This window comes from Perca flavescens, chromosome 21, assembly GCF_004354835.1.
Source record: "Perca flavescens isolate YP-PL-M2 chromosome 21, PFLA_1.0, whole genome shotgun sequence".
In the NCBI taxonomy this organism is placed as follows: Eukaryota; Metazoa; Chordata; class Actinopteri; order Perciformes; family Percidae; genus Perca; species Perca flavescens.
The window spans coordinates 754,801-767,624 of NC_041351.1; the positions used below are offsets into that span (position 1 = coordinate 754,801).

A 12,824-nucleotide genomic window follows, 5' to 3' on the forward strand; every position below is an offset into this window, starting at 1 on the left:
GCAACCCCTCCCCACCCCGACTACGCCTCGATATCCTGTCCATAAATATTACAAACAGGATTGGTGACAAAGCGCAGCCCTGGTGGAGGCCAACCCTCACCTGAAACGAGTCCGACTTACTACCGAGAACCCGGACACAGCTCTCACTTTGGTCATACAGAGATTGGATGGCCCTGAGTAGAGACCCCCTCACCCCATATTCCCACAGCACCTCCCACAGTATCTCCCGGGGGACCCGGTCATACGCCTTCTCCAAATCCACAAAACACATGTAGACCGGTTGGGCATACTCCCAGACTCCCTCCAGGATCCTTGCGAGAGTGAAGAGCTGGTCCGTTGTTCCATGACCAGGACGGAATCCGCATTGTTCCTCCTCAACCCGAGGTTCGACTAGTGATTCTGATTCATAGGCATTTGAAATAGAAATGTAATTATATTTCTGTAGGCTACGTAGATGTGTTATGTTAAAAGCTACAGGCTCATCACAACCACATTATTTAATATTCATTATGCCTACTCATTCATCCAGATAACACAGCATCTCTTTCATATTGCAACAAGTGCATATTGCTTATTGCACCGTGGGTTGGAGAGAAACGTATTTTCAATTGCTCTGTATGTCTGGCACATATTGCAGAATTGACAAATAAAGTTGACTTGACTTGAAGTGGCAGGAGTTCGATGCAGTGTGGGATCAATAAAGTGTATGTTATGTTATTGAATGTCTGAATATCTGCAATATAAGTATTAGGAAACTCCAAAAAAAATAGTTATCTTAATTTTAGATATCAATAATACAGATATAGTGTAATTTGAAATATTCAAAACTTCACTATGCCTAGTAAAAATATTCACAAAGTGGGAGCCAGCTTCCAAATTCTTCTTTTATTTTATTGACATATATGAGTCAAAGGGTTTTACAGAGGGAATTTTATTTTCAATATATCCTTTTATCACTGCATAAATCAGAATATGGTGTCAACAGCCATAAAAAAATCCATTTTCACCACGTTTTGAGGTATAAAATGTTACATAAATTAGGCTATGAATGATATCTGAACAAACCCCTCTGTGAATGCCTTCAATTCAATTCAATTTTATTTATAGTATCAAATCATAACAGAATTATCTCGAGACACTTTACAGATCGAGTAGGTCTAGACCACACTCTATAAATTCCAAAACCTCAACAATTACAGTAATTCCCCCAAGAGCAAGCATTAGCAGTGGCTATTGCGACAGTGGCGAGGAAAAACTCCCTTTTAGGAAGAAACCTCGGCAGACCCAGACTCTTGGTAGGCGGTGTCTGACGGGCCGGTTGGGGGCGTGATGAACAGTGGTGATAACAGTCACATTAGAAGTCACATTGACTTCGAAGGTTATCGTGGAAGTTCATGTCATAGCAGGGCACATCGTGTCATACTGAGTAGTGCAGTCTCCTATACCGGATCCTGACTACTGTGCATAGGAGCATCACAGCAGGGCGTTGCGGGATGTAACGTGGCGCTGCAGAGCACGGGTGGATGCTGCGGATGCAGCAGGACGCAGCAGGATGCGGCCGGGAAATGCAGAGAATCGCAGAGCATAGAAGAAGAAACATAAGGACTCCGGGGAGTAAACTCCCCAGAGCCAGGTTAGTAACAAGCATTTCTGGGACATGATGCATACAAAAGTAACAAGTAGAGATGAGAGAGCAGCTCAGTGTGTCATAGGAAGGAAGGAACTTCAATACCATATGCCAGCACAAGGTCGAGGGTGTGGTTCCTTCAGAATAACATAGGAGTGAAACTGGAAAGCTTGGTGTATGTAAGTGCTGCTGAAGTTGAGTTTTCTGACTCAGAGAATGAAAAAAAATCATTTGGAGAAAATGGCCTTTAAAGATATAGATTACAAAATCCCACACATTTTGCAAGACATTACATGTAGCTACAGTGTTGTTTTAATGGTGAAATGTTTACTAATGTAAATGTCACAAGTCGATCTGGGTGTCTCCGTGGCTTGCAGTGAGTCCACTCTCGCCAGACAACGGATGATATTTCGTAACGACACCGGCTAATGTTTGCATGCATGTCTGTCGGGACCAGAATTAATGCTCAGCAACTAGTTTCTATCGTCAAGTTTCACAAGACACCGACAAATCAATGTGAAACAGAGGCGAAGCGATCAGCATGTTTATTTCCTGGTTAGTCGGGAATGGGTCCTGAAAGGCCACGCCTACACCACATCTGTCTCTATCACCAGTTAACTCAAAAACCAGTTAAACCGTAACACCGGGTCTCTGTCGCCTTCAGTGGCTTCCGAAGCGCCTTCGGTCTCAAGGGTAGTCAGAGACTGTTGTGGTGGGGGGGGGGGCACTTGAACAGGTATCTGTCACTCCAGCCGGGCTGTGGTTTTCTCTATTGTCATGCTGGTGCTGATGCTATCTGAAATAGCAAGGCTGGATGCTGTGATGCTGAACTCCTCTTCGCTAGCATCACAGCAGGCGCCGCCAGACTTTATTGCCGTCGAGACGACTTTTAAAAAAAGTGGAGATGGTTGGAAAATATGGAGTTAGAATCAAGCCAAAACCTCACACACACACACACACACACACACACACACACACACACACACACACACACACACACAAAACGTGTTTTACTTACATCCAACGATTCACAAACAAACTCAGTGTGGTTTGCAAATACAAAACATCATTCACAAACTAATGCATTTTGTTCTGGAAATAAGAAACCTACCTATCAAACAAATACAGTATGTTTTACACATACAAAAACGTATTTCTTCAATGACAAAAAATATTCTGCAAGTACAAACTAAAATCTTTCAAGTACGGAAAAAAAAATCCTTCAAATACAAAAAAAAAATCCTTCAAGTACAAAACAAATTCTACAAGTACGGAAAAAAAAATCCTTCAAGTACAAAGAAAAATCCTACAAGTACAAATCAAATTCTACAAGTACAAAAAGTCACGTGACTTTTGGCACTAACTTTCCGCCTTGCTGATCCACACACAAATGCAGGTAAATTTTCTAACAAATGTCCTGTAATTCACACTCCACAACAGCAGGTGGCGCTGTTAAGTCAAATTAAGCCTACCAGGACCATAGATATATACACGCGGATTGTTTTAAACGTTATAATGGTGCATAACTTACTGGAACAAAACTGAGCAACGTGTTGTTGCTGATGACAAAACCACTGATTATATATATGTATATGGCATTGCATTGTGGGAAATCGGCTTTGCATGCGCCCAACTCTGATCATATTGTGTTCTGTCTTACAGCCTACTGTAATATTTCACCAGTAATAAGACCAAAATAATATTATTAAAGTAAAGAAATGCATACTATGATAATATCTACATATATGTTGCTAGATGTAGTATTATAGTTTAAAAAATATCAAAACAACAAAGCAGCTTCCCTGGCCGAAATAGACCGAAACAATAACATTAAAAGAAATACAATTAAACCAAGATAAGATCTGGTGAATAAATGTTGATTAAAACAGCGGTTATTGGGCTAAAAATACCAATAACAGCAAAGCTGTATACAGCTTCTCTGTACAGAAAGAAACGTGCTGTAATCAGGGAATCTGTGCGTAGACTACGGATGATGATGTCATCCGTGGTCTATGCACAACATTTATTCACCAGATCTTATCATGGTTTAATTGTATTTCTTTTAATGTTATTATTTCGGTCTATTTCGGCCAGGGAAGCTGCTTTGTTGTTTTGATATTTTTTAAACTATAATACTACATCTAGCAACATATATGTAGATATTATCATAGTATGCATTTCTTTACTTTAATAATATTATTTTGGTCTTATTACTGGTGAAATATTACAGTAGGCTGTAAGACAGAACACGATATGATCAGAGTTGGGCGCATGCAAAGCCGATTTCCCACAATGCAATGCCGGCATTCATTTCAGAGAATCAGACAACGATCAGCGGGTCTTTGACGCCAGCATCGCTTCAATATACATATATATAATCAGTGGTTTGTCATCAGCAACAACACGTTGCTCAGTTTTGTTCCAGTAAGTTATGCACCATAATAACGTTTAAAACAATCCGCGTGTATATATCTATGGTCCTGGTAGGCTTCAATTGACTTAACAGCGCCACCTGCTGTTGTGGAGTGCAAATTACAGGACATTTGTTAGAAAATTTACCTGCGTTTGTGTGTGGATCTGAGGGCATTTGTGTGGATCAGCAAGGCGGAAAGTTAGTGCCAAAAGTCACGTGACAGTTTTTTGTACTTGTAGAATTTGTTTTGTACTTGTAGGATTTTTTTTTGTACTTGAAGGATTTTTTTTTTCCGTACTTGTAGAATTTGTTTTGTACTTGAAAGATTTTTTTTTGTACTTGAAAGATTTTTGTTTGTACTTGCAGGATATTTTTTGTCATTGAAGAAATACGTTTTTGTATGTGTAAAACATACTGTATTTGTTTGATAGGTAGGTTTCTTATTTGCAGAACAAAATGCATTAGTTTGTGAATGATGTTTTGTATTTGAAACCACACTGAGTTTGTTTGAATCGTTGGGCATGAGTAAAACACGTTTTTGTGTGTGTGTGTGTGTGTGTGTGTGTGTGTGTGTGTGTGTGTGTGTGTGAGGTTTTGGCATGATTCTAACTCCATATATTTGGCCCTGTTTGGCCTTGTCCTGTATGGAGTTAGAATCATGCCAAAACCTCACACACACACACACACACACACACACACACACACACACACACACACACACACACACACACAAAACGTGTTTTACTCATGCCCAACGATTCACAAACAAACTCAGTGTGGTTTGCAAATACAAAACATCATTCACAAACTAATGCATTGAAATGGCTCGCTAGCGCCCCCTAGAAAGTTACAAAAATTGAGCCCCTGCAGTGCGTTTAACGTAGACTCACGAAACTTCATTAGAGCCATACCCTAAACCCAACAGGAAGTCTGCCATTTTGATTTCAAAGTTCTAAATTTGTGCGATTTTGGCCATTTCCACATGTCGTACTTTAACAAACTCCTCCTAGAGATTTCATCCAATCAACTTCAAACTCGGTCTGTGCCATCTTAAGACATTAAAGATGAAAAGTTGTTAAAAGAAAAACTTTTCGTCATAGGGCGTGGCTGTGGCTCTAACTCACAGTGCCTTGGGATTCTCACTCCCGTACTTTATTGTTCATCAGAGGGAGATTATCTAACGTTAGCCAACCTATTTATGAAAATAATCACATTTGAATAGTAATTTCAGCATTTCAGAAGCAGCAACTGCTCAGCACTGAACTGAGGTTGCCATGATGTCATGGAAGTTTTCCTATGAAGCAGCAGCGTTTAGAAATATCAATGATCAAATGAAAACGAATAACGACTGTTTGAGAATTAAACCAAAGGTTGGTCTTTGAGTATTTATTCACATTTGCAAATGGAGAAAACACAGTTTCAAAGGTACACGCAGCACAACTGAAAATGTCTTTCCTAACTAGAAACCTAAAAATCAAAACATCTTATAGTGAAGAAACTCCATTAAGCCAACCCCTCTTCAAATATCTTTAGCATGCTGCCACTTTTCTAAAAAATACCATAGACAGTCAGATGATTTTACAACCTTCCATTCTGCTCCTGTGTCTCCTACATTAGACTAAACACCTGCTTATCTCAGGAGACAGAAAGAGATACGCTTCACACAGTGTTATAGCCTTCTTCACTTTATCTGAGAGAAATAAACAAATGAGGAGCTGCAATTTCTTTAGCGAAAATAACTTATGCTATTGCTCACAGTCTACAAGGCCAGCTCTCTCACTGGTGCCTTTAAGTCTACAGGAAGGAACAGGATTATGTGGAGGTTTAAAACAATCTTTAAATAAATGGTCAATATCATTAAACAAATGGTTAAAATAAAATTTGCCACCACAATGACGACCTTGTGTTTTCATCTGACAGCTGTTGAGAGATCACTGGATCATTAGAATGCATCTGTTCACGGACAATTTACTCATTCAAGTTTATTCACATTACATTTAGTAACGTTTATTCATATCATTCTAATAAAATAGCTGCAGTTTCCCCAACATATTTACGTGTTTCTTGATTCGATTTGTATTGGTAGCTGACCAGTTAGCTAGTGAGCCAGCAAGCTAACATCTAGAGCTAACAGCTAAAACCACACTATCACAATATATTTCACATGTCAATGTCACCTTTTGGATGTTTTCAACACCGGGGTAGACGGGGCTTGTTGTAACATTACTCAATGATGCTGAGAAGAGGGTGAGGATGGCTCGGGGAATCTCCGGGACGGCGAGGACGCCGATGTTGTGCAGAAGATCTCCCAGCCACCAGGAATTATCTCCGCCTTCACTTTTCTGTAATCTTAACTAGTTGTTTTGGTTTCTACACCCCCTTTTGTCTGGTAAATGTCACTGTAAAGATAGCTAAACATTTAGCATGGAGGAGATTTTCAGCAGCGTTAACAGTAAGGTTAATGGAGACGTGTCATTACGGATGGACGATGTTCTGACTCGGGTGCTTGAGTCTGATACTCACAACACACTATAGCTCTACACACTATAGAGCTGTACACATTTACAGAGGCATTTTATTCAGCGTGACATTCCCAGCCGTCCGGAATACCACATTGATATCTTATTGGACTTACACTGAGGCTACGTTAGGCTAATGATGGTAATAACTAACTACATGAAAACAATGCATATCTTTGTGTGTGTGTGTGTGTGTGTGTGTGTGTGTGTGTGTGTGTGTGTGTGTGTGTCAAGCCAATTTTTTTATTTCAAAGCTTCAATACACTATCTCAGAAGTTATATTTAGTGAAATATTTTAATTTTCAGTAATACTTTAACAGCTTAAGCGCTATGGTTTAATATAATTATTTTCAGTAATTGTTTTACTAATTTTATATGATTATTTTTATTAATTTCAGCAATGTTATTAGTGATATTTAACAGTCGGTGCTGTTGTGTGATGTCCTGCTCCATCTGTTGCTTTTTGTTCAGCTGATACGAGACAAGCAAGAGTTGTAACTGATTTCAGACCCATCATGAGTCCATCTTCCATTAGAAAGTCCAGACAGAAAGACCTCGGGTTTGATATTATTCATTATGTTGATGGTCAAATATAGCCTAAGTTGTGTTTGTTTTTCTGTAGCCATAACACTACAAATATTAAATTTAAAATAAAAAACTAACACTAAATTTAGTTTAAAGGTTTTTTATTTCAAATTTCTCCCTATTTTATTGTAATTTTACTTTTTCAAATTATCATTTTAACTTTGCTTTTTGATCTTTAATTATAATATACAGTATATAATTTGATATTTTTGGCATATTCTCTTTTGGCTGCCTATTTTTTAATGAATAAAAGTATCCTCCATAAAAGACAAAGTGAAGACATCAGATCATCTTAATGCTCAGCTTCTTATTTATTGTCACCGTACAGCAGATAAAGATTCACATTAGAGTTTCAAACCTCCACCAAACATCAACTGGCTGTCCTGAACTGCAAAGATCTTTTTATACTTTTCATTTTCTTTACTTCTTTCATCTTTTAGACTCGTGTTATCAGTTCATGCAGTGATTAACACCTGATCAGACTATATATGTGTTTCCATTTAAAGATTATGGGCCCTACTTTCCTGCTGCAGCCGCCCAACTGGATTCACATCTGACTTTTCTTCCACGTTGCAGCGAACTACAAGACCTGTTGTGAGATTAAATGCTTAATGAGAGAAAGATAAAGAAATCAGAAGAGATGAGCTGATATTCTGCTGTACGTTGGTCCTGGAGAACTACTGCACAGGACGGATCTTCATGCTGATGGCCTTCAGGGAGTAGTTACGACCTTTCCAAGTGGCCCATTCCACTCCTACAGCATCGAGAGTGTTGTCAGCCCCCCGACGATAAACACCGTTTGGATTTGTATTGTGACAGTCTCTGTACCAGAACCCCCCCAGGTGTAATTTGGCACACTTCCCATTCCAGCCGTCCCAGTCTTGGTCAAAGGTGGAGAACATCATTCCGCTGTGATAACTCAGGGAGTCTCCTACACAAACACAACAAGCGTATAATCAGAACATTATGATTAAACTAAATGATACATATATTTTTGGAGTGTATTTACTCCAGTAAATACTACAGTCTACTTCTCTACCTACAGTAAGTATAACTAGATAATACATCTATTGAACTAACAACACTGGACTGGTGATATTTAATGGATATTATAGTAAATATATTTAATTAAAACAATAAATCTACAGATTGTGTCAGCTATAACACTTTTTTCAGTACTTCCCCCTTACACTCAATCCGTAATAGAATAAACATTTCAGTTGTAAAAATAATTCCAAACCTATGTATCCTATTTACTCTGAACATTTTATTCACTAAAAACATTTTACACTCCACACAAAATAAACCCCTCCCTCTACTGTCCCTACAACCTATTAAATCAAATATTTATTAATTTCTTAACTACAGTGTAACTTTTATTGTATTGTAACAATGTTTGTTTGCTCTTAAATTTCTTAATTAAAACAGAATTAAATAAAAATTAGTGGCATCAAACGATTAAAATATTTTATCACGATTAATCGCATTAATGTCATAGTCAACTCGCAATTAATCGCGCATTTTTATGTATTCCAAATGTCCCTTGATTTCTTTTTGTCCCATTATTTTTTATCAATATGGAAAAGTGGATCGGCTTGCTTTGTACTTTTGTCGCCTGGCTTTGACGAGGGGGCGGGGGGAGAATTGGCATCAGCTGTGTGCTCACCCATCAAGTGGTTTTCAGACTAGACCTGCTGCGATGATAGCTCAGTTCACAACCACCAAACACACACAGATCACCTTGGTCTTGTCAATGGAACCATTTAGCAACTTTTTAAAGTAAACTTTCCATTCAGAATCTTATTGGCGTCCGTTTCGGCGTCTCGTGCTCGCCATCCCCTCAAAACGTAACGTTAGCCTGCTACTCTTTGGCCGGCTCGCGAGCCCAAACCAATGTGTGTGGCGTGCCTGTTGTTTCCGGTCTAGCTAGATCCGGTGTGGTGTTGTAGTTTTTCTAACGTTACTAGTTGTTGCAACAGAATGTGGAAAAAACTATAAAGTTTGTTTGGCCAAAAAGAACATTAATCTCGCGATAACAAAGAATTGACGCCGTTAAAATGGGTTTCCATTAACGCTGTTATTAACGCGTTTAACTGACAGCACTAATAAAAATATGAAACCATGTGATTCATGAAATGTAAATAGAGGACTGATTTGATTTCTCAGAATCTTGTTTAACTCTTTGTTTAGTTATTTAGGGACAAGTTTGTAACATAAACCAAGGTCACACTCCACAACAATAATGGATGAAATTCTGGTCCTTAATGGAGAAACCTCACCTGCTCCTCCATCAATGAATCCAGAAACATGTAGTTTGTAGTTCAAGTTTGGATTGTCAATGGAGAATGAGGAGTAACGAGCGAACGCTTTGTTTCCTTCGAAGTCCTCCATGTCGACCAGCAGCTCAGACTTTCTTACGTTAGTCAAGAACATGAGAGACAGGAGACCTGAAAACAAACATAAACATTTAGAAACAGTTTCATTAAGTCATGACTGTTAGTTTAGTTTAATTTCTCACCGAGCCAGTACTCTCCAGCAGGGTTACCAAAGAAGCCATAATATTGATTCCAGCCCCTGTAGAAGTTCACCGTGCCGTCCATCCTCCTCTGGAACACCTGGGGACGGGACGGGATGGGGGGTTAACTAGCTAAACACACAAGATATCTGACAGTTCATGTTTCCAGACAACAAGGATTTTACTGGAATGTAATTTATTGTGAAAAAACTACAGGAAGTGTTAAGTTACAATACTCACCGTCCACCCTCCTCCTTCTGAATCCATGTCACAGTACACCTACACACAAACACAGGTATTAGTTAATGGGATCCTTTAACTAAAACTGTATCCAAATGTACTTAAATCAGTTCTAATACTTCACACACCCAACCAGAATTAACACATAGGAGACAACATAGCCTATATTTATTTATTTAGCAGTAACTATTGGCCTGTTCAGCTCCAACGCTGTCGCTCTCCACTCTTTGGTGCTGAAACATTTTAACTTGACTGGAAAGCTGTTTTCTTTGTTCTTTAACACAAATTATCTGACAATGTGGCTTTTCTTTGTGTTTTATTGGACATAGGCTAACATAGCTCAACAACTGACACATTACAACAGGGGTGTCAAACTCAATTTCACTAAGGGCCACACTGGAAGTGACGATCGCAATAAGAGCCAGACATGTTGAGTTTATTGACATGCTTCTATTTAACAAAAAAAGTCAATTCACTTGGTATTATTGCATGTCTCATATAGCTTTCTCCCATACAGTTTGGTCGACATAAAACCCTAAAAATGTCGGCAAAAAGGTTTCTTAGCCATCGTAGATTTAGGCAAGACATGAAACACAAACATTACATTTTTAACAGCAGCTGCCACCCAGCCGACTCACCACAACATGAATATTAAAAAACTCTCTGCTTCTGTGGGATTTCTGGGTCTCAAAGTCGTCAAATCTGTCAAATTAATTACAGTTTGAAAAAAATCGTCCTGATATTTTTCTTGTGGTGCACAACCAAAATTTGCAGTGAACCTAAATTGAAATGAATGGCCGGATCAAACTTTGCAAGGGACCGGATTTGGCCCCGGGCCTTAAGTTTGACACATGTGCATTACAACATGGATTTAGAGCTATTTTAGAATTTTAGAACACATCACTTGGTAGTAGGGTGATGAAGCTCTGTCCCCACTGTGCTGAGAGTCTAGCTCCTGTTGATAGTCCTGTTCAGTTCAGTTCAAGTACTAACTTTTTCGGGGTCATAAATTAAACATTAACCTGATGCATTATAAAAACATAGGCGAGGGTTGCTTCTTGCTTTCACAATTTACAGCAGAAGTTCTCTGAGAATCTTTTATATCAAAGATAAACTGGCATTGTGACAGAAGTTTCCCAAACCTGACTGATATCAAATCAGAAATTCAACTGAATCAGGACCTTGTGAATCGAAATTCTATTTTTAAATTTTTTTTTATTATGAAATCATAAACCTGCGTCCCAGAGGGGATGAAGTGTACCTGGACAGCAGTATGGGGTCCATTGGGATAGATGGTGTACACTCCACTGGGTCGACTGTTGTCATAATCATAAATCACACTGCAGTCCGTCGGCTCATACTGGCAGCTGACCAACAGGGGGGCCAGCAGGAGGAGGACGACTGATACCAGCTGGAACAGAAGAGATGTTTTCATTTAGTTTATTCAGTTGGTATCGCTTTTATGCACAGCTAGAATACTCTGTAAAGCTAGCTGTAGACTTTTGCTTCCCTTGTCCGCAATTTGTGGCCATAAATAAATAAAATTTGTTTGCCAAACTATCAGATATATAAAGTTGTAAACTTACCTTCATGATCAGATTTCAGCAGAAGTGATCTGATGAAGATCCTGATGTCAGTGTGTCTCGACACTCTGATGTCTCTGATGTCTCTCTCGCACTTATTTATACTGTTAATATTAATAAGTTACTGAGCAGCTGCTGTTTCACACCGATAAAACATGTCCTTGAGTGTGTGTGTGTGTGTGTCTGCCATTGGCTTACACAATGTTGGAACCCAAATCTGACACGCCAGCACTTTTTGGGGACTCGCCTCCATTAAAGGACCAAAGAGACAACTTTGTACTTTAGAGTAAAGCAGAGGTCTTAAACGTTTTTTAACCCAAGGACCCCTTAACTGAAACAGAGACAGAGCAGGGACCCCCTACTACATATATTGTATACAAGGAAGATGCATATTAAACTGGGCATACAATATACAACTTTCTTTTGCATAGAATAGTAAGTTATTAAAAATAATAATTGTTGTAATCATTTTATAATAATAATAATACTCTTTTAATGTTAAAACATACATGTGGCACAGTAAATCCTCAGGATGAACTGTATCTGTGGATGGCTACCTTAGTGACTACCTTACCTGTAGGCCAGTAAACCTATCATCAGGAGGGATTTAAATTTGCTATTTATATGTTCGAATAATTTGGAGGCCCAAAAATGTAAAACATATTCCGTTACATTACTCAATCTGAGCAACATATTCTGTATAAGGTCTTCCAATCAACCATTACACAGTGTACAATAAAATACTAAATACAGCACTCAGTGAGAATCAGTGCACCATTGCATGTCAGTGTAGCCTATTACTGGACGGAGCTTTCATAACATTTGTTGTCAAATTTGGAAGAATTGGATCCAGAATCAGAAATGCTTTGATGCAAATTTTATTGATTCCATTGATTCTTATTTTCAAACTGTGGCTGAAAACATTGTAAATATTACACAAAATAAATGTAAACCAAAATAAAATATATTAGAGTACAAGAAAAACTGTAATACAGAATGAGGAGAAATAACAGTAATAATAGTAGGAGAAATTAATCTGTTTGATTATGATGATGATGATGATGTGTGTGTGTGTGTGTGATTGTGTCTGTGTGTGTGTGTGTGTGTGTGTGTGTGTGTGTGTGTTTGTGTTTGTGTCTGTCTTTGTCTGTGTGTGTGTGAGTCTGTGTGTGTATGTGTGTATGTGTGTGAATACAGAATGAGGAGAAACACATTTATAGTGTGTAGAGCTGCAAGGATTAAACAATTTGATTCTGTTTGACTTGAGAACAGTGGGTGAATGAGGCCCAATTAGGAGATCTATTAAAGAACCAACTGAAATGTGAATATAGAATAAGGAGAA

At 38.5% G+C, this 12,824-nt stretch overlaps 1 protein-coding gene across 1 annotated transcript; it reads right to left on the minus strand.

Annotated features, from left to right (window-relative positions):
- Positions 1 to 7,734: 7,734 nt before the first annotated feature.
- Positions 7,735 to 11,334, minus strand: LOC114548502 (microfibril-associated glycoprotein 4-like). Its single transcript, XM_028568480.1, has 5 exons — positions 11,161 to 11,334; positions 9,900 to 9,938; positions 9,663 to 9,759; positions 9,424 to 9,591; positions 7,735 to 8,075 (listed from the first exon to the last, which is right to left on the minus strand). The coding sequence occupies exons 1-5, from the start codon at positions 11,332 to 11,334 to the stop codon at positions 7,822 to 7,824; spliced, it is 732 nt and encodes a 243-aa protein (XP_028424281.1). The 3' UTR covers positions 7,735 to 7,821.
- Positions 11,335 to 12,824: the final 1,490 nt, after the last annotated feature.